The 18,998-nt window shown below is 40.2% G+C and overlaps 1 protein-coding gene across 1 annotated transcript in view; it reads right to left on the reverse strand.

Moving 5' to 3' along the window:
• Dnah5 (dynein, axonemal, heavy chain 5) overlaps positions 1-18,998 on the reverse strand; it is a 197,962-nt gene that overhangs the window by 8,881 nt on the left and 170,083 nt on the right. Inside the window, exons 70-79 of the mRNA XM_013013842.1 lie at positions 18,349-18,470; positions 16,415-16,564; positions 12,469-12,714; positions 11,286-11,505; positions 9,598-9,803; positions 8,269-8,472; positions 6,019-6,234; positions 3,679-3,891; positions 1,212-1,364; positions 565-796 (exon numbers count right to left, since the gene is read on the reverse strand). Of these exons, the coding sequence (XP_012869296.1) occupies positions 565-796; positions 1,212-1,364; positions 3,679-3,891; positions 6,019-6,234; positions 8,269-8,472; positions 9,598-9,803; positions 11,286-11,505; positions 12,469-12,714; positions 16,415-16,564; positions 18,349-18,470 (1,962 nt within the window). The remainder of the gene's footprint in view (positions 1-564; positions 797-1,211; positions 1,365-3,678; positions 3,892-6,018; positions 6,235-8,268; positions 8,473-9,597; positions 9,804-11,285; positions 11,506-12,468; positions 12,715-16,414; positions 16,565-18,348; positions 18,471-18,998) is intronic.

The raw sequence follows: 18,998 nt of genomic DNA on the forward strand, positions 1-18,998 counted from the left end.
CACATCTTCGTACCATCATTCATTTTCATATCACCTCCTCATATTCAGAGGCAACTGGACCTCATGAATATTTCACCAGTATCTAAACATACATTTTTTGTTTTATTAGATACACAAGAACTTTTTAGAAGCATTGCCTATGTAAAAGGGTGACTAAAGGTCAACAAAATACTCACTCAAAAAAGTGACTAGCTACTCAGGAAGCTGAGATCTGAGGATTGCAGTTTAAAGCAAGCCAGGGCAGGAAAGTCAGTGAGACAATCTTATCTCCAATAAACCACTCGAAAACTGGAAGTGGCACTGTGGTTCAAGTGGTAGAGCACTTCCCTTGAGGTGAAGAGCTGAGGGACAGCGCCCAGGCCCAGAATTCAAGCCCCACGACTGACAAAAATAAAAGTGACTAGAGGTCAACAAAACAGTCATTAAACATGGGCGTGAATATAAAGCTAGGTGATCAAACTATAAAATCCCTGTTTATATAACAACCACTACAATGGAATCTTGGGTTTACAATGTTAGCAAACTCCTAATACCAACCCTCACTGAATGGACAAGACAACTTACTGTTGTTTTCTGCATAAATCCTTATGACAGGCATCAACTCAAAGAGAACTTTGGGCTTTGATTCAATGAGTTTCATGTTCCTCTTGTCCCAGCCAGCACCTTCAAGATACAATCCATAGACGTAGACGCCCGCGGCCGGCGGAGCAGAGATGTCCTCCTTCATCCACTTGGTGACTTCGTTGCACAACACCATGTTGTCCAGGGCCCAGCCTTTGTTGGCACGAGTTATTTCCTGTTTCAGGAAGCAAAAGGATGAGGACACAATTAGAGGTTTCTTTTAATTATAAAAGATAACAATAGCGAAAGTTTAGCTCCACATTACCCTCATTCAAAGGAGGAAGAATGCCAACAAATAACGATTCTCTCATAAAAACTACCCTCATTAACTATTTGCGTTATCCTAATAACACTATTTGTGCTTTTAAAAAATATGAAATTAAAACAAATGCAAAATAAACAACAAAAAACACTTTGAAATGTAAGCTAGCAGCCCGAGAATAAATGGCTGAATTTACTTTGCTGACAATGTAACTGCAAGCACCAGGAGTAGCCATTCTATCTTCTTATAGTCTCTAAAACTACAAAGGAAGAAGAAAAGCTTGTAGAGGAAAATTACAGCAGCACAAGGAGCACATCAGCGCAATTACCTGTCTCATTGCAGTTAAGAACCCTTGGGGGTTAAAAAAGCCTGTCATCCAAAAGCAGTGGGGTCGGCCATTGAAAACCCAGGCGGTAAACTGGCAATTTCTTTCTAGAAGTTCAGTAAACCAGAAGCCCAATGTGCTGGACACCCATGATGCCTGAAACACATACACAAAAACAGTCCATTATTGTAGAATTAATTCTTCCATGGAAACTGACTAAGTGCATTTTCTATTAAAAAAATTGTTTTGAAGATAAAGTACCAATCTCATTTTTGCAATGAAAACATTCCTAAATCACAAGTCTCCTTTGGGTTTTGACATGAGAAATTTTCACACTGTTATTTATTCTTTATATTAATGTTATAAAAATATGACAAGCCAGAAGCCAGGATGGCTCATGCCTGCAATCTTAGCTACTCTGAAGGTTGAGATCTGAGGATTATGATTTGAAAACAGCCAAGGCAAAAAACGTCCATGAGATGCTTGTTTCCAGTTAACAACCAAAAGCTAGAAGAGGAGCTGTGGCTCAAGTGTAGAGCTTCAGTCTTGAGGAAAAAAACTAAGGGACAGAGCCCAAGCCCTGGATACAATCTCTAGTACTGGCAAAAAAAAATCACTAACAGTTCTACTCCCAACAAGTCTCATCTTCTTATTTATCAAATAACCTGTACAGATGCTGATTCACCCCCAATTTCATCTCTGTATCTATCCCCAATCTGGTCCTCACAGAGCTGTTAAGAAATCTTTTGCTCATAAAACCATCCTCCACATACCAATCCTTCTATCATTCATTAATCCTTCTATCAAATAATCAAAATAATTTATTAAAGGTTCTAGGTCTCCATCATGTACCAGGTTATAATTTCAATAGATTAGAGATTAAACAGGAGTTTAATTCATATAAATGCATTCATGGAATCACCTAGATAAATCACCAAGATTTTTAAATAATCTGCTGTAGCGAGGCAGTGGTGTCCCTGTAATACTAGCTATTCAGGAGGTTGAGCTCTAAGAATCAGGGATCAAAGTCAACAGGGGCAAGAAAGACCATGAGAGCCTTATCTCTAATTAACCACCAAAAAGCTAGAGTAGAGCTATAGCTCAGGTAGTAGAGTGCTAGCTTTGAGCAAAAAGCCCCAGGATCAACACACACACACACACACACACACACACACTATATATATATATATATATATATATATATATGTAATGTGATGTGAATATGTATATATGTATACATATATGTATACATATATGTGTGTATATATATTTTTCTTGTGGACTATAACTATAACCAGAGACAACCATAAAACTTTAATACACCCTGTGGACAATAACCATATAAGCTGTTCCCTAGTTATTTTTAATGAGGTAAACAAGTTATTTGGCTGAAAGCTTGTTGCTTTAGTATGCACTTTTATTTCCTCTCATTAAGGAGCAGAAATGGAAATCTAGGTCCCTATACCACATACTAAGTATGTGCATTCCCTCCCTGTATTGTTCTGCCTAATTTCATTTGTGGAACTTTCATTAAGATAGAGCTAGCATGGATGCCCTTAGTGTTAATAGTAGCAGCATGGCTTGGCATCTGCAAATCAACAATTATAAAATATTACTAAAACTTCAAGGTTCTCTGTATGAATAAATGAGGAATCAACCCTCAGATGACTACTGGGATCAGAAGGAAAGAAAGTAAGTCAGAACAGAGTTGAAGACGACAACAATGCCTACTTTTCCCAACCTTAGCAATGTAGACACACTGTGCACAATATTAGTAGCCATATCAGGTACACTGATTTCTAGTTTCTGCATAGCTTTTGGTGTAATTATTTTTTTGGTGTAATTATTATTTTGGTGTAATTATTCTTTTTTCCCCCCTTCAGTTGTGGGGTCTGAACTCTGGGCCTGGGCACTGTCCTGAGCCACAGTGCCACTTCTGGCTTTTTCTGATTTATGTGGTGCTAGGAATCGAACCCAGGGTCTCGTGCATGCAAGGCAAGCACTCTACCACTGAGCCACCTTCCCAGCCCTGGTATAATAGTCTTGTATAATAAAAATTATTTTAATGTAGTATTCACATGCATCTAGACATAGTGTCCTCTATAGAATTTACATCATGGACTTTGGAGTCTAAGAGTTTAGGCTTAAATTCTGCTTCTTCCATGTCTTATAGATGTGATCTGGAAAAGATACAACCTTCCCCAAACTCCTTGCCTGAAAAGCAAGGGCAGTGTAATGCAAAATTGAAGTAAATCTTGTGTAGAAATTGATTAGTAGAGTACCTGATGCACAGTTATAATTTTTTTGTCTCACTGTTTATCTACAATATAAATGTCCATGCCTCTAAAAGCATTAGTCACTAAGCAAAAGAAATGACTTAAGTAAATTATTCTTAAACACCCTCTGCTTCCAACTTAGAACTCCTAGTGACAATGAGAGTTTGCACAAATAAGAGCTGGGCTGCACTTACTTTTCTCCATCGCGCAGGGATTCTGGCATCAAACATGCAATCCAGTGCATCGCGCAGATTTTCACTCATGATAATCGTGCCATCAATGGCGAGTTTTAGCTCCGTCAGGGTGCTGTGGACGAGGCTGAGGACCCGCTGCATTCTGTCTATCTCCTGCCGGAGGAAGATGCTCATTGGCTGGAAGGGGCCCATCTTCTGCAGCCTCTCTTTCACCTGCCACGAAAATGTTCAACACATGCTTTAAGAGCTTCTTCTGAACAGGCTCCAATTTTTACAATCTCATCAGTCATGAGCTTCTTTTTTAAACAGTATAAATAAATATCTGGTTTACCATCAGCCTAAATTTTCATACCATGTGGAAAACAACACATAGTCATTAGTTTAAGGAAGAAACTAAAATGCACAATGCTAACTAAATAGCAAATGTACTTACTAGGAAATATTCAATTACTAGCCATCTGAGTACTTTTGAACGCATGCAGATACATACAGAAAACATGTACATTCACTCAACCATCCTGTTAGCTGTCTCAAAAACTCAGGCCCCAGTGGCTCATGCCTATCATCCTTGTTATTGGGAGACTGAGATTTCTGGGATTGTTGTTCAAAGGCCAGCCCAGGCAGAAAGAAGTCTGTGAGGCTCTTCTCACTGAAGAGCTAGATGCGATGGCACACATCTGCTATTCTAACTATCAGACAGTCTCACATAGGTGGTGTGCCCAAGCATTTTACCTAGTAGGAAACAAAATTCTGCCTAAAAGAAATTACCAGCAAAAAGTCAGGGTTCATGATGCTGCTCAGTAGTAAGAGCCCTGACTTAAGAAGCCTAAAGCCAGGGCTGGGAAGGTGGCTCAGTGGTACAGTGCTTGCCCCGCATGCCTGAGGCCCTGGGTTCGATTCCTCAGCACCACATAAGAAAAAAGCCGGAAGTGGTGCTGTGGCTCAAGTGGTAGAGTGCTAGCCTTGAGCTGAAGAGCTGAGGGACAGCGCCCAGGCCCAGAGTACAGGCCCCACGACCGGACCCCCCCCCCGCAAAAAAGAAGCACAAAGCCCTGAGTTCAAACTCCAGTACTGCCAAAATAAAAAATGAACTGCTATTTTAAAAGCTTTTTTTCCTGTCAAAGCAGTCATCCACCTACCCATCTACCCATCATGCATTTCAACTCTATAAACAGCCATTGAGGACCTGCTGTATAGCTTTGTTGCAGGCTGAGTTGCTTTCTCCTAAGATGGCCCTAACAAAATCAGCAGAGTCTCTTCTAAATCTACTTGCCATGCTTGCTTATGTAATTATCACTTGATATTTAGACATTTAATTGCTTCATAAATATTTCAACTCTGATAGATGTAAATGACCTCTCTCATGATCCCATAATGAAGAGAGCTTATGAAAGCTGATGGCCATATTGATTTTTCCATGCAAGTGATCAGAGATGCCTCCAGAGAAGTTATTTCCTTACCCACAGGTCCTTGAGTTCAATCTGTAGTACTAGCAGCAAAATTCCCTGCTTAAGGATTAGGATACCAAAGACAAAATGCTCCAGCATTCTTTTGAAAATTAGGTAGAAAAGGTCAACATACACACACACACACACACAATCCTATAGCAGCTGTGAGTCCTGAGGATCATGTGATTCATCTAGGTGGTCTCTAAAGACTGTAGACAAAACAAGATACCTGCTTTGTGACTCATCAAAACTTGCTGTGTTTTTTGTTTTTTCCCAAACAATATTATTGGGGTAAATCTTCTCAAAATACTGACAATGTCTACAATATTAACTTTCATAATTATAAAACCTACTTAGGAACTACTTACATATCAAAATAACCAATATTTTAAAACAAATTGGATAAAGAACTACCAGAGGGTACTCAGATGGGTGTAGAATCCTTGGAATGAAGAAAGCTTGAATTTTAAGATGTGTGTTAAACTACACATGAGCTTGTGTGGATGCATGCACACACACACACACACATACACACACACACACACACACACACACACACACAAACAGTTGACTCAAGAATGCACTGCTTTCCTATGGCCAAATGAGCATATGAAGTACTTCAGGGAGCAGTGTGAGCAAAGAGATCATCAACCACACCACGCCCCTGTCATCGGGTAGCAGGTGTGGACATCCTGGTCATGTTTCTCAGCTGCTGATGTTTTGAAACAATGACACCGGTGGGTTACAATTTTCTCTTTCTAGTTCAACTGCAAGTTTGGGCTCATTTGCTTAATTTCAGAAAATTATGTTTTGCCTCCTTCCTTCTTCCTTACTGCCCCACAGGCAGACACCTCCACGGTGACCAAGGTCAGCTGGGATCCCACTCACTCACTTCGAACGGGCTATAGTCTGCAGGCAGCTTCTCCAGCATGTCATCAGCCAGACGAGCCACCACCGCCTCCCTGGTCTCGTCTCCACCGCCAGCACTGTCCTTGGGTTGAATGCTCAGGATGGCGTCTAGCACGTCTTTGGCCAGTTTGCTCTGGTAGGTAATGTCAGCATTTGGGTGCAGTCCAAACACCTCAGGGCTGTCATAGGCCGGCAAGCTCTGGACACCAAATATTACAGATAAACAAAAACTGCGAACACAGACACCAGTAAAAATGATACAATCTCAGGAGATAAATATTATCTCACTAGGAAAAGCATCCACATCTATCTTAACTTCTGTCAAGCTGCAAACATTAAAGATTTCTCCAAAAAAATCAAAACTTAAAAGTTACCTGGAGCTCTGTGGGGTAGCTCATGCCTACAGTCCCAACTATTCAGAGGCAGATAGAAGGATGAGAACTTGAGGCCAATCAGAACTTTCATGAGACCCCCCCATCTCAGCCAATAATAGCTCAGAGGAAGAGAACTAGAAGGGCTGTCATTCAGGCTGTTCTAAGCATAAACACAAGAACATATTTCAAAAAATACCTACAGTAAAAGGACTGGAATCATGGCACAAGGAGTGGAGCCCCTGCCTAGCAAGTGTAAGGTCCTGAGTTCAACTCCACTAAGCCTGGAAAATTTTACCATTAAGATGTATAAAATACACATATGGTTCACTCAGGCCTCTGCACTGATCAAATGCACAGATATTCCTGTGGATAATACATGAGATAGAAAAGGAACAGGGAATTGGTATTTTGTTTTCTGATAGTCTATTCTGAGCTAGTTTAAGTAAATGCAAACTTCATAGATATTACGTTTTTATATAACCAAGAAATGAGAGGCCCAAATAAGACCACAGGTTGGAAGTTGTGCTCTTCCAAGAAGGAAAGTAGAAAAAGAGAAATATTGCGAGAGAAACCAAGAAAAACAGTGAAAGAGGGTGAGAGAAAGACGTAAACTTCCTCAGCTATTGATATATATTGCTGTACATGAAATATCTTATCCTTAATTCAGTCACTGTCTTAGTCATACTTTCTCTCCCTTCTTCTCTCTCCTTTCACTCCTTTTACATGATAGCTTTTTTATGAACTGCCTGAACTTCATTGTGAAATGGGGGTGTATATTAAAAATATGTGTATAGGCATGCATAAATTTATACCTTCTCAAGTGCTTTTTCTATTCTCTGATAATGATTTAAAGATACATACAATAGAGTGAGACAAATATATTTGTTGATCTGAATTAATAAAAGTGTAAAGGTGGTAATATATGATAAACTCATTATATTTATATATCAAAAACTATAAATATACTAATAAATTTAGCCCTTCAGGGCTGTTGGGATTCCATTTGTTTACTCTGAGATAAATCTTAGAGGCCAAAGAGACTGCTAAATCACAGTCCAATTACTTTAAGGTATAGAGACAGAAAATGAAGTTACTTTGAAAATCTAGAGTTATTTTTGTGGGGGTTTTTGTTTGTTTTTTACAACATATTCCCACATCTTCTGTTTAAATCTACCTTATTCTTTCTTCCAGCAATGGTCCTCGACCAGGGACAATCTTACTCCTCTGGGGCTTTTTAGCAATAGCTATAAACATTTTGGGACTTATAACTGGCTACAGCAATGATAGTGGTATCTTGTTGAAGCTTCTAAACACCCTACAATGCAAAAGACAGTTCCTTACAGCTAAGAACAATCTGGCCCTGACTGTCAATACTGCCAACATTAAGAAATTCTGTCTTGAAAAAACACTTATACAAAGCAAGTTCCTGGATATTATATCTGATAGGTTACCAATGGCCATCCCAGGATCAGACAAATGGGTTGGGAGAAGAAAAAATAGAGCAGGTTGAGTCTAGAAGCTGCCACTTGCCTTCTAGCAGTGGTGCCTGAGGTGTCACAGGCAGAGCACTATGACTTCTATAGTTTCCTATATCTGGTCCACACCATCTCCCCAAAGAAAATTCTTCACGGAGGCATCAAAAGAGAAGGGAAATAGGGAAAGAATTCATACAACAGAGAGAGAGAGAGAGAGAGAGAGAGGGGAGCAATTCGATCATCAAGTAAACATGGAAATATTAAAAAATCCAGTTACAGCAAATGTTTATATATATATATAGTCATTAGAAATTCATCTTCAGTGCTGTACATACTGTGTAAATAAATCTCACAAACGTGAAACATTCTTGACATGTCACAAACCTTGATGTACTGAAGATAGTTTTCCACTGTGCTGCATTTTGGAATGCTGTATCCTTGGTAAAAGCTGAAATCTGGCCCAAACATGTTTTCACTGAACCAAACCTTGGCAAATGTGTTCAGCAATCTCTTGTCATAGTCGTCAGTGACTCTCCCTCCGTACTGGATTTCTCCTATCATGTAGCGGACGGTGGTCCAGGAGACACCCTGGGAAGGTTTAGAGGACAGTGACATGGGTGCGGGGGACCATCTCATCTTTGGTTCCTCTGCCATGGAGCATCATGTACACCCTGTCCCAGGTCCTCCAGTCAGCCTGTCTTTCTTCATCAGTGATATGAAGAATGTGGACACAAATTAAACCAAACAAAATGAAGAGCTACTCAAAGTACTCATGTTCACTATTTAAAATGAGACTTTCTTAAATGCATTCACATTTTTAATTCCTTAATATTAATATTTTAAAGTTGGCTGTTTGAAAATACTCAGTTCTTTGAAGAGCATGTACTCCTTAATCACAATCTAGACTCGTGGTTTTGGTTTTAAGAATTTCCTTTTTTGTGCTAGCACTGGGGTTTGAACCAAGGCACTGTCCCTGAGCTCTTTTGCACAAGGTAGGTACTCTACCACTTATGTTACAGCTCCACTTCTGGCATTTTATAGTTAATTGGACATAAGATTCTCACAGATTCTTTCTACCCAGGCTGGCTTCAAACTGCAATCCTCAGATCTCAACCTCCTGAGTTGCTAGGATTATAAGAATAAATCTCTAAGTTGGGCGCCAGTGGCTCACACCTGTAATCCTAGCTACTCAGGAGGCTGAGATCTGAGGATTGAGGTTCAAAGCCAGCCTGGGCAGAAAAGTCCATGAAATTCTTATCTCCAATTAGCCACCAAAAAACCACAAGTAGTGCCGTGGCTCAAGTGGTAGAGTGCTCGCCTGGAGCTGAAGAGCTCAAGTCAGCACCCAAGCCCAGAGTTCAAAACCCACCAACCAAAAAAAAAATAGAATAAACCACCAACACCTGGTATTAGTTTAGAGATTTTAAAAAAATTTCTCTCCATTCCATGCTTCAGCCCTATTTTTTAAAAATCCTTTCAAGTTGTCTTTCATAGGATGTCAACTTAGGTTTAAGAAATAAAGTGATCATGGAAGCTTGTCTATTTTTTTTCCTTGAATCAAGAGACAAGTGTCTAGACACTTATCTCTGTGACTTAAAGACCCTTGAGCACAGCACAGCCTTGCATGACTCACTCCAAAGCCGAGTGGTCTTGAAAGTGTGTCCACCCCACACCCCAGTCCCCAGCATCCCTAGGCAGCACACACAGCAGCACCTTTTTGATATCCATGTCATCTAAGTGGTTCTGGATGAACTGCACGGTGGCATTGAAGTCCGCCTGGTTAAACTCATAGGGGATATTCCACCCCAGGGGGCCAAACTTGCGCCTCTCCTGGACCGTGGAGTGCAGGAAGGCCACTGCGTACAGCATGGGCCTCCACTGGGCCCCAGGGCTCACGTCCAGCAGGTCCTGGCTCACCCCTAGGTGGTCAATCAGATGAATAGACTTATTATCCCCCAGATGCTATCACTTTCTACTTCCTTTAAAAGCAATTACTTTTTCAAATTTCTGGTATCAAAGGGCCCTGAATTTGGCATTTTTATTCCGTTCACATAATAATTATAATTTAAGCTTTGCATATCCGTAGACCATTTCTCGCTGAGAAAGAAACATGTTTTTCTGACAAAACATTTTTATTTATCAGAAATGGGAAGGTCCTTGACCTGCAGACTAATGCAGAGAGGAAGGGTGGATGAATAAAGTCATAGTAGTCAATGCACATAAGTGAAGAAGAAAACTAGGTAACTTGAGGGGGTGGGTGAGGTTGGGACAGATGGTGAAAATGATGGGAGTGACTTCGATTGAGATACAATGTATTCATAAACTCACCTGCTGAACTGAAATCCCTGCACAACTAAAGGTACAACCAGCTGCTTTGTGGAGAAGAGCTCCTAATGTGCTGACCCGAGTATAAAACAGGGAGGAGTAAAAATGACACTTAAGATAAATGTCATTATTATTATTATAGCTATTAGTAATAATTACTATATCATTATCTGAGACATAATTGAAGCCGACTATTAATTCAACAGTAATTAAATAAGGTATATAAGAACTAATTGCAATCCAAGTACATGTCCCAAATAATCACTGTTATGCATTTATTTATGTACTTAATTCTTTATCAGTATCCTCCCATTTGTCTTATCCTAACACTACTATATTACACTGGTGAGAATTGATTCTAATTAGAGCCCTCAAAAAAATCTCCTGGCATATTTTAACTTGAAATGTAATAATTACTTTGTTATTGTTAAGTACATTGCTTTAGTTATAATGTCTTCTCCTTCTTGATGGATTTTACTGTTCCTGCTATACATATAGGTGATTTTAGGGAGGAGCACTAGGCATGCAAGCAGGCTGTCAGCAGGAAAGAACAGAATCGATATATCTTACTCCAAGCTCCATGTTCTTTTCATGAGGCCCAGATATGACATTTATGCAACACAGAAAAAGCCAAGACCAAAGCACATGCCCAGGTCCGAGGTTATGTGCCCAGTTTGCTTGCTGCCACCTCATTTTGAATTTGGCTGATGTTCTCGCATGTAGCTCTAATGTAAGTGAAGTTGGAAGTGATTGCAGCTCACTCTCCTATTGGCAAGGCTCCGGTATTTATTTCATTATGAAGCCTACAGGCCATAAAACTGTCCATTTTTTCATGTTCACTTAAGAAGGCCACTGTCTAGCTAGTGAACAGCCCAGATTCCAAAAGGATAATATCAGGAAAAGATAACTTCAGAAGGTATGGGATGATGGCCGGATTCATGAATCGTGCCTGCATCCACTCCCCATGCATGGGAGAAGATGCTCCCTGCCCCCAGCAGCTAAAAAGAGTTCGACTCGACTTCACTAATTTATGTGCAAAAAATCTTGTCTGGACTCCACAGCATCCCTGGACTCACCGCCATACGTTCTTTTCAGTCCTGCCCGGAGGCCCTGTGGAGGCTCATTGGCAAATTTAATGGACATCTGAAGAAGCGTGATGGGGAACTGTTTATGCCCCTCGGTGGTCATCCACAGGCGGAATGCGTTGTGCACAGACTCCGTCTCTGTGATTATGTCCATGAGCTCATCCAGGAAGTCAAGTCCCAGATGGCAGTTCTGCAAAAGTGCCCATCCTCCCTAAGCCAACAACAAGAAATTGAATTAAATTATTTTGTGCTGCACCCAGATATTCCAATGATGACTTTCTTTCTAAATTAAGTAATTGAAATGTTGTACAGAATCACTAGTCGCTTTGATTTAATCTAGGTCAAATTGAAGGCTACAGCAATGTTTAATTGAGCTGCTATCGGGGTTTGTTGCTGATTTCATTCCTTGTATTTGTCTCATGGTATACAACCATGCCAATTGTAGTAGTAACCAAAGGGAAAATGTAAGAAGAGACAACGGAAATTCCAAGGAATGGTGACTGGCTGAAAACATCCAGGTAGATCAGCTTCCATTCTAAAGTTCACTAAACTACAATAAAAGGTATGGTTTTAAGTCATGACTCCTATGCATAAAGAGAATGAGGATGAGAGGAATACAGGGAAAGCTGAGATGTAACCTGATTTATATCCAGAATTCCCCAAGACTCTTAAGAACAAACAGCAGCAGATTCCTCTGGAAGTGAGGGAAAAAGCTAAGACAATTGAAAGTGCCACCCCTAACATGTCCCTGCTTCCCCTAATGGAAGATGGAAAGTTGAATTTCTATAGAGGACCAAACGGATGGGGTCTAGACTGAAGAAAGCTGCATGTGAAGAGGCTTTATCAATTGAATTTAGATACCTGCTACCTATCTTCTCCTCCTCCTGCATTCTCAGAGTACTGGAAACCAAGAATAGAACTCTAGAATATGGAAGACTTTTTACATGGAAATCTGATCACTCTAAGAAACAAATAATAAGTCACATCTTTTGCAAAAAAAAGTATATTTTTTGTGTGCCAAGAAGATCTTTTGTATAAAGCAACTCAGGCAGACTTTGAGTCATGTAATAATGATTTCCCCATTACCTAACCTATGGAATATTTTAAATAAAACCATCTATCACATCCACATCATAATCTCGAAGTGTTTGTGAAACTCAATATTTAGCCTTACATTTGCCATGGTTTGCTGCAAGAGCTTTCGAGCGTGGACCTCCTGGCCCTGGCCCATGGACACATAACGGGTTTCTATTTTTAATCTCTTCCCCAAAGCAATGATGGAATCGGTGGGGTCCGAGCCCATGGACAAGAGACAGATGAGTGGCGTCCGTGGGTCAGATTCCTCCCAAGTCTTTTCCAAATCCAGGATCACGCCCTCTGCATACTTTTCGCCCATGGAATCCATGATGTACTTGCGGGCCTGCCAAGAACAGTCCAGAAGTCAACAAAATGAGTTCCAGTTCCTTCCGGCATGTAAGGCAATGTGCTCGCCAAGTCTTTCTAAGATGTCCCTTGCAATATCATAACTCTGCCAGGGAAATAGGATAGACACTTTTTTTCCTTGTTTTGTTTGCTGTCTGTTTATATGCTCATTTTATAGATGGGGGGACATATGACTTGTCAAGAGAAATCATAGAGCTAAAGGTTCAGAACCCAAACTGCTGAATGATTTTTAATTTTTAACCCCTAATCTTTCTTCTCATTGTCATCATCACTTACATTTTTTTTTGTTCAACCCTTTCACTGTTAATTTTGTCATCTAAATGAAACCCTTGTCCATAGGATTAATTACTTCATCAACTCTATTAACCACCATTAAAATCATCTCTACTAACAATACAGTCCTTTTTCAGGCAAGGGAAAGAGGTATATTTCAAGGAGCAGTATTTTCAGGATGACGCTGATTCGCTGCTCTCTCCCTGAGACATGATGGATGCTCCCAAATATTTTCCTTCAATTCCCATGTCTTCTCCCAGAGGGTTAAAAAATCCAGATTCTCTCGTTAGATGAATCATTCTCCCAAAACAAACAGGGATTTCACTAAACACAACAGTCCAAAAGGCCACAAAGAGACTCCCCAATCATTTCCTAAAGAAGAATAAAAAGTAGCTTTAGGGAGAGCTAAAATCCCTTGAACGAGAGCTACTTCGGATGGACCTGAGCTCAAGGGGAGGGAGGCTTGTTGAATTGTTACCTTTGACTTAAAAGCATCATCCAGAGTTGGATGTGGCCACTATATCACATCCCGTCCTCCAACCTCAAAATGTTTGTTACAATCCAGGACTCTGAGCTCGCACACACACATTTGGTATGTTCCTCTCTCCTAGTCTTCCTTTTTACAGGTGAGACTGGAGGAGCAGTGACCGTGAGGAATCACCTAGCTTGCCAACACCTGCTGTCCTGGTAAGAGATGGGAACTGGGTGGCAGCTGAGTCTACACTAGTGAATATCAAGTTGTCCTGCTTCCTGACTCCCCCTGCTATGTGGATACTCCCTCCAACAGGGAGTTATCTGAGTTTATTATTCAGATGAGAGGGTAAAAGTTTCTTTCAAGTATTATGTTACAAAGGTAACATTGAAGTATAATGTTGATTAACCCTGTAAAAGTATACCAGAGAAGACCTATGTATGAAAAGAGCCTGAGCTATTATTTGGACTCAGTAGCTTTATCTAGGCCACAAAGTCAGCTAGGCAAGTCACAATGGTAAGAAGCATGAAGTGGACACACATGCAGGAATTGTGGAGCAGGAAAGAGCAAATCACCTCCCGACAACCACAGATCATCCAGGATGACGCCTGAGCCAGTATGAACTGGTATGGGCCAGCCAGGCTTCTGCAACACTTCTCAAACACAGTGAGACTAAAGGAAGATACTCTCAGGAGAGGAACACAAAGGCGCAGTGCTTAGGTGGCTCAGATCAAATAAAATAATATTTACCAAGATGAGCCCCAGAAAATGGAAACACTGGGTTTTTTTCGTTGTTGTTTTCTTTTTGTCTTTTTGTTAATCTGTCTTTGGGAGGGTAAGAGGAGGACACAGAAATGGAGGGAATAATGGTAAACAAATGCAGCAATGGTACTCACTGAACTATGCAATGTGTGGGTGCAAATGGGAGGGAAAAATTGGGAGGGAGAGAGAGGGAAGGGGTGACATCGTCCAAAAAGAAATGTACTCATTACATGACTTATGAAACTGTAACCCCTCTGTATACCACCTTTAAAACACAGTAAAATAAATAAATAAAATTTTTAAAAAGTATGCCAAAGAAGAATTTTTCCATTACTTAAAATTTAACTTTCTCTTGAATGACTGTAAATAATCTATATTAAATGAATAAGTGACAGCTTGTTGATTTTTTTTAACAAAAAGCTACCTCTTATAGAGGTAATTCTTTTCTCAATTCTAAAACCCATCTGGTCCCAATTAAGCAGAATAAAACTTGGAGAAAGAGAAAGAAATAGTCTAAGAGACTTTTCACCTGCACCGCCCTCCTTTGTGCAGATTCTTCAGGACACCGACTGTGTGGGGTGAGACGTCCTGTGACCCCCAGCCCGCCTACCACTAGATAACTGTTTCCTGACATGGATGCTGACACTAAGCCAAGCTGCAGAGATGCAGCGACGCACAGCCTATAGCTGAATTGGGAGAATGCGGACTGAGTGTGTCCATGTCAGAGATCCTCCATTATGTTTCCCATGAATTTGTCTGCTAGCAAAGCACGAAAGGATTCCAAAGTGAGAATAGAACTGTCAGAGGACAGAACCTATCTCTAGATGAGCCTCTAGACCTTGTTTAGTACTTGGGTGTTATTCTAAGGGCTGTAGCCACTGCTGGGCTTGTAGAGCTAAAAAATATCAAGTTCCTTCCATTTCTTTTAAAATACACAGGATGAACCAGGGCACACAAGAAGGAAGAAAAGATGATCATTTAAGAGCCATGGCTACAGACAGTCTGAGAATGACAGGATCAAGATAAGGTAAGAAAGTTACAAAGGAGCTTTCTTGATTTACATCCCCACATCCAATCCCAGAGATTTCTAGAAAAGAAAGAAAAAGGAGAAAGTGACAAAATAAAAGAGAGAGGGAGGCAGCAGGGAGGGAAGAAGGGATGGAAAGAGGGGAGGGAAGAAAGGAAGGGAGAAAGACTATTACAGCCAAATTTTCCCTTCTATATTACCCTGAAGGAGAACAAAAAAAGGTAAGCCTTTCACAATCCATTTGGGCAGAATAAAAGTAATGAACTTGAAAAAGAAAAACTGAAAAGAGTGGAGATCTCAGTGCCCTGAGTGGCAAAACTCATTTTTCTTTTCTCAACAAATCACTGGATCTGGTTATTTCTATGATTCCACAGGCCCTGGGTGGAGCTGGAGGTGGGTATGTTCTCACGGCTTGCTCGAGAGAATGAAGGGGGAGCATGCTGCGTTCTATTACAGACTCCAGAAGAGTGTACCCTGGGGCTTCGCTGCAGAAACCTGTAAGGAGTCCACCTGCGCTGAATGTTAGAGTTCACGTTTTAATCATGAAACCAAATCCAAAATTCCTTCGGTGCTGGGAAAACGGATTAAAGATCTTGGAAAACAATCTTTGAGAGGGAGGTTCCACATTTAAACATGGAAAACTGAAACCATTTTAGGATAATGTGCTTTTTTACATCCCAAGCGGTAACAGTTTCTAGAGAAATGACCACAGGAGTGAGAGAGGGTGCTCCCCTCTGAACCGCCCCCTCCTGAGGATTTTGTCTCTCCCCCTGCTTATGATTTACTACACAAAACGGTGCAGCCACATCACTTTTGGGTTAGTATAAAATTATGCACAAGAATACCTCATTATCTGGGTGTTGTTTCTATACACCAGGCTTAGAATCATGGTTTTCTCCAGTTCTTTTGTCTGACAACTTGGACCAAAAGAGGTTAATAAATCACTTAGGCCAAATGTATACCTCAGTATTTTATGTGTGGTTTATTTCTCCATTGTTCACATTTGTGTTGCTAGAAAACTATAGAAAAGTCTACAAGGAAATTCTCATTGGTAAAATAACATGCCAAACAGTTCTCGAAATTTTGAAGAAAAATACTCCTTTGAAACATTCTCCTATGTTTCTTTTAATATGAACTTTTTACCTGGGCAATGGTTCTATCTGGACACCAGGACCTAATAAGGAGAAGTCGTCTGAAACAGTCAAGAGATTTATCATAGGCGTTAGGAAGCGGTTCTTCCTCAGGGTTTTCCTTATCGAACCAAATTTTCCACATTTTCTCATTTCTTGATATCTGAAAATAGCATAAGGTAGGTAACATGTCACATCACGCTAAAAAATCTTTCAGTAGTACTGATGAATAGTTTTCATGAAACCTTTTAACCTCTCCAGACATGTGTGCTATTTTTAAATTTATATCCTAGTGCACAAATCCGGTAGTAGGAAGTCATATGTGATTTGCTCTAATGTAAGTCTGCATTACTGGCCATTTACAGCCAGCTTTTGCAATAGGAAGGGTCCTGCCTGGGGTGTTTGCTTTCTTGTATCCTTTCTCATAACAAATCTGCAAGGATTAATAAAAAAATCAATGGAAGCTCAATTTCATTATTTCAAAGAAGTCTGATTTGTTCTATAAAAACATGCCTTATTCATTCATGTTTCCTAATTTCCCTGAGCCTGTCTGGACACAAAGGAAGACATTTAATACACAGCTGTTATTGAATAAGCAGGGTTTGGGTCAATACTCCATTATGACAGAGTAATTTGAGATATTCCACTTTATATTCGTCATCAAATGGATGCTCAGCTGTCTGCTACCTTTAGGAGTTTGGTAAAGAGTAAAAGAACATGGTGTGTTCTCCTCTAGAGCTCAGAAATCAAAGGGAGACAAGAGTCACAGCAACAGAGGTATCACAAACATGGAATAAACAAACAGCATCTACAGATTAAATAAAATTGTATACTCGCTGATATATTCCCTTTGATGAAGGCCTCAGAGGTTCCTCTTTGTCTAGCCAGAGGAAAAGTCATTCCAGGTCAATATTTATAGAATCATCATGTAAGAATAAAACTAATCTCTTTTAATCATACAAGACTATAACATACTGTGGCATGGTTCAGGCTTAAAATACAATGTCCAGAAGTCAGTGACTTCTTCACACACAGACAGGGGTCTAGAAGAGGTTACCAGGACTGCTCCAGGGAAGAATAAATTGGAGGACACTAATATCTCCTAAATAATTAATTTAACCACAAAGAATGGGCTATAGCCCCAAATACATGGTAATATTTTTTAATCTCAGCCAATATTAAAAATCAAAACATAACAGCACTTACACATCTGGCGAACTTATAACTGAGAAAGTGGAAAATCAACCTTCGGACATTTACTGGGGGTGAGGGGGGAACATAAAATAAAACTTCAGCTTGTGGTCAAGGATTCCCCCTTGTGGCCAAATTTACTTTTCTAGGGTCACCTGATGATCAAGAACCTGCTTTCTGGCTATGCCCAATCCAATTCTGTATACCCAACTTCCATGAATCCAGCACATACAAACCACCAGGAATCAAAGGATGCTAATGTGTAACGGTAAGAGGTCCAGTGCCTGCCTGGGGTCCATTCCTGGATGCAGAGTCCAAACAATGTGATGGGAGGAGCAAAAGAAGAGCAAGAGGGACCAAGACAAAAGAAAGGAAAGGCAATTGAGTATTTAGGTGGATAATGTTCATATTTCATTTTATGTAATCCTTAGAAAGGAGAAGGCGTTTAAATATATGCAACTGTTCAATCTAATTGAATCAATGGGCTTTTCTTTCTGTGGACCTTCCATTGGTGACGCTGAGTATGCAGCACCAGCTAAACTTCTGGCTCCATTTCCTCTCGAAGCACCAGTCTGCAGTGAGTGCAGCCACTTCTTCGGAGCGTGGATGAACCGCAGGAAGGGCAAGCACATGCAATGCCATCAAGAGTGACAACATTAATGGGCCTCTTTCCTGCACAAACGTGGTAGCTAATGGCAAACCAATAAGCTCATCATGACATTCACTTAAATGTACTGTAGTCACAGAATAAGCTACCTGATCAAGGATGTCTGAAAACTGCCTGAGCTTGCTGAGTTCCACCAAATTCAGCCAAGTCATATCCAGGATCCACTTGGATGGTTTGGGAGGACAGGCTTTAAGATCCAATGAGGCACCACCTTTAAAATTAAACACATGAAGTTATCCATTCTTTTCTTCCTTTACTATAAAACAACCTAATTGGTTCTGGAGGTTGAACTCACAGACCTGTGTTTTTGAGGCAGGCTCTCTACTTGACTCCGGCTTCCAGCCTCCATAGTAAAAAATTTTTGTTCATTTTCATGGTAATTATTTTACTAGCTTGATATTTCTTAAGCACAGGAATATAAATAAGAGTGAGCAGTATTCTTAAGATGTAATAAATGTATAGACTATGTCACAAAACCATATTTAAATAATCAGCAATACAGCTTCTTAATTAGACAGATGTCAGATGCTACCCTAGTTCTAATTGACCATAGTATAGATATTTCATCTGATCTTCTATTTCCAAATCTATAAAATAGGAACAGTGAAGCCTGGGTGACGTGACATCAGTGTGGGAAATACACAGGATTGAAGGCAGGGGTCACTAAATGAGCAGCTATCATCCGTATTAAGAATAGTCAATTTATTAATAGCCCAAAATTAATTAACCCAGTATTAAG

Source organism: Dipodomys ordii, unplaced genomic scaffold, assembly GCF_000151885.1.
Source record: "Dipodomys ordii isolate 6190 unplaced genomic scaffold, Dord_2.0 Scaffold21, whole genome shotgun sequence".
NCBI classification, from domain to species: domain Eukaryota; kingdom Metazoa; phylum Chordata; class Mammalia; order Rodentia; family Heteromyidae; genus Dipodomys; species Dipodomys ordii.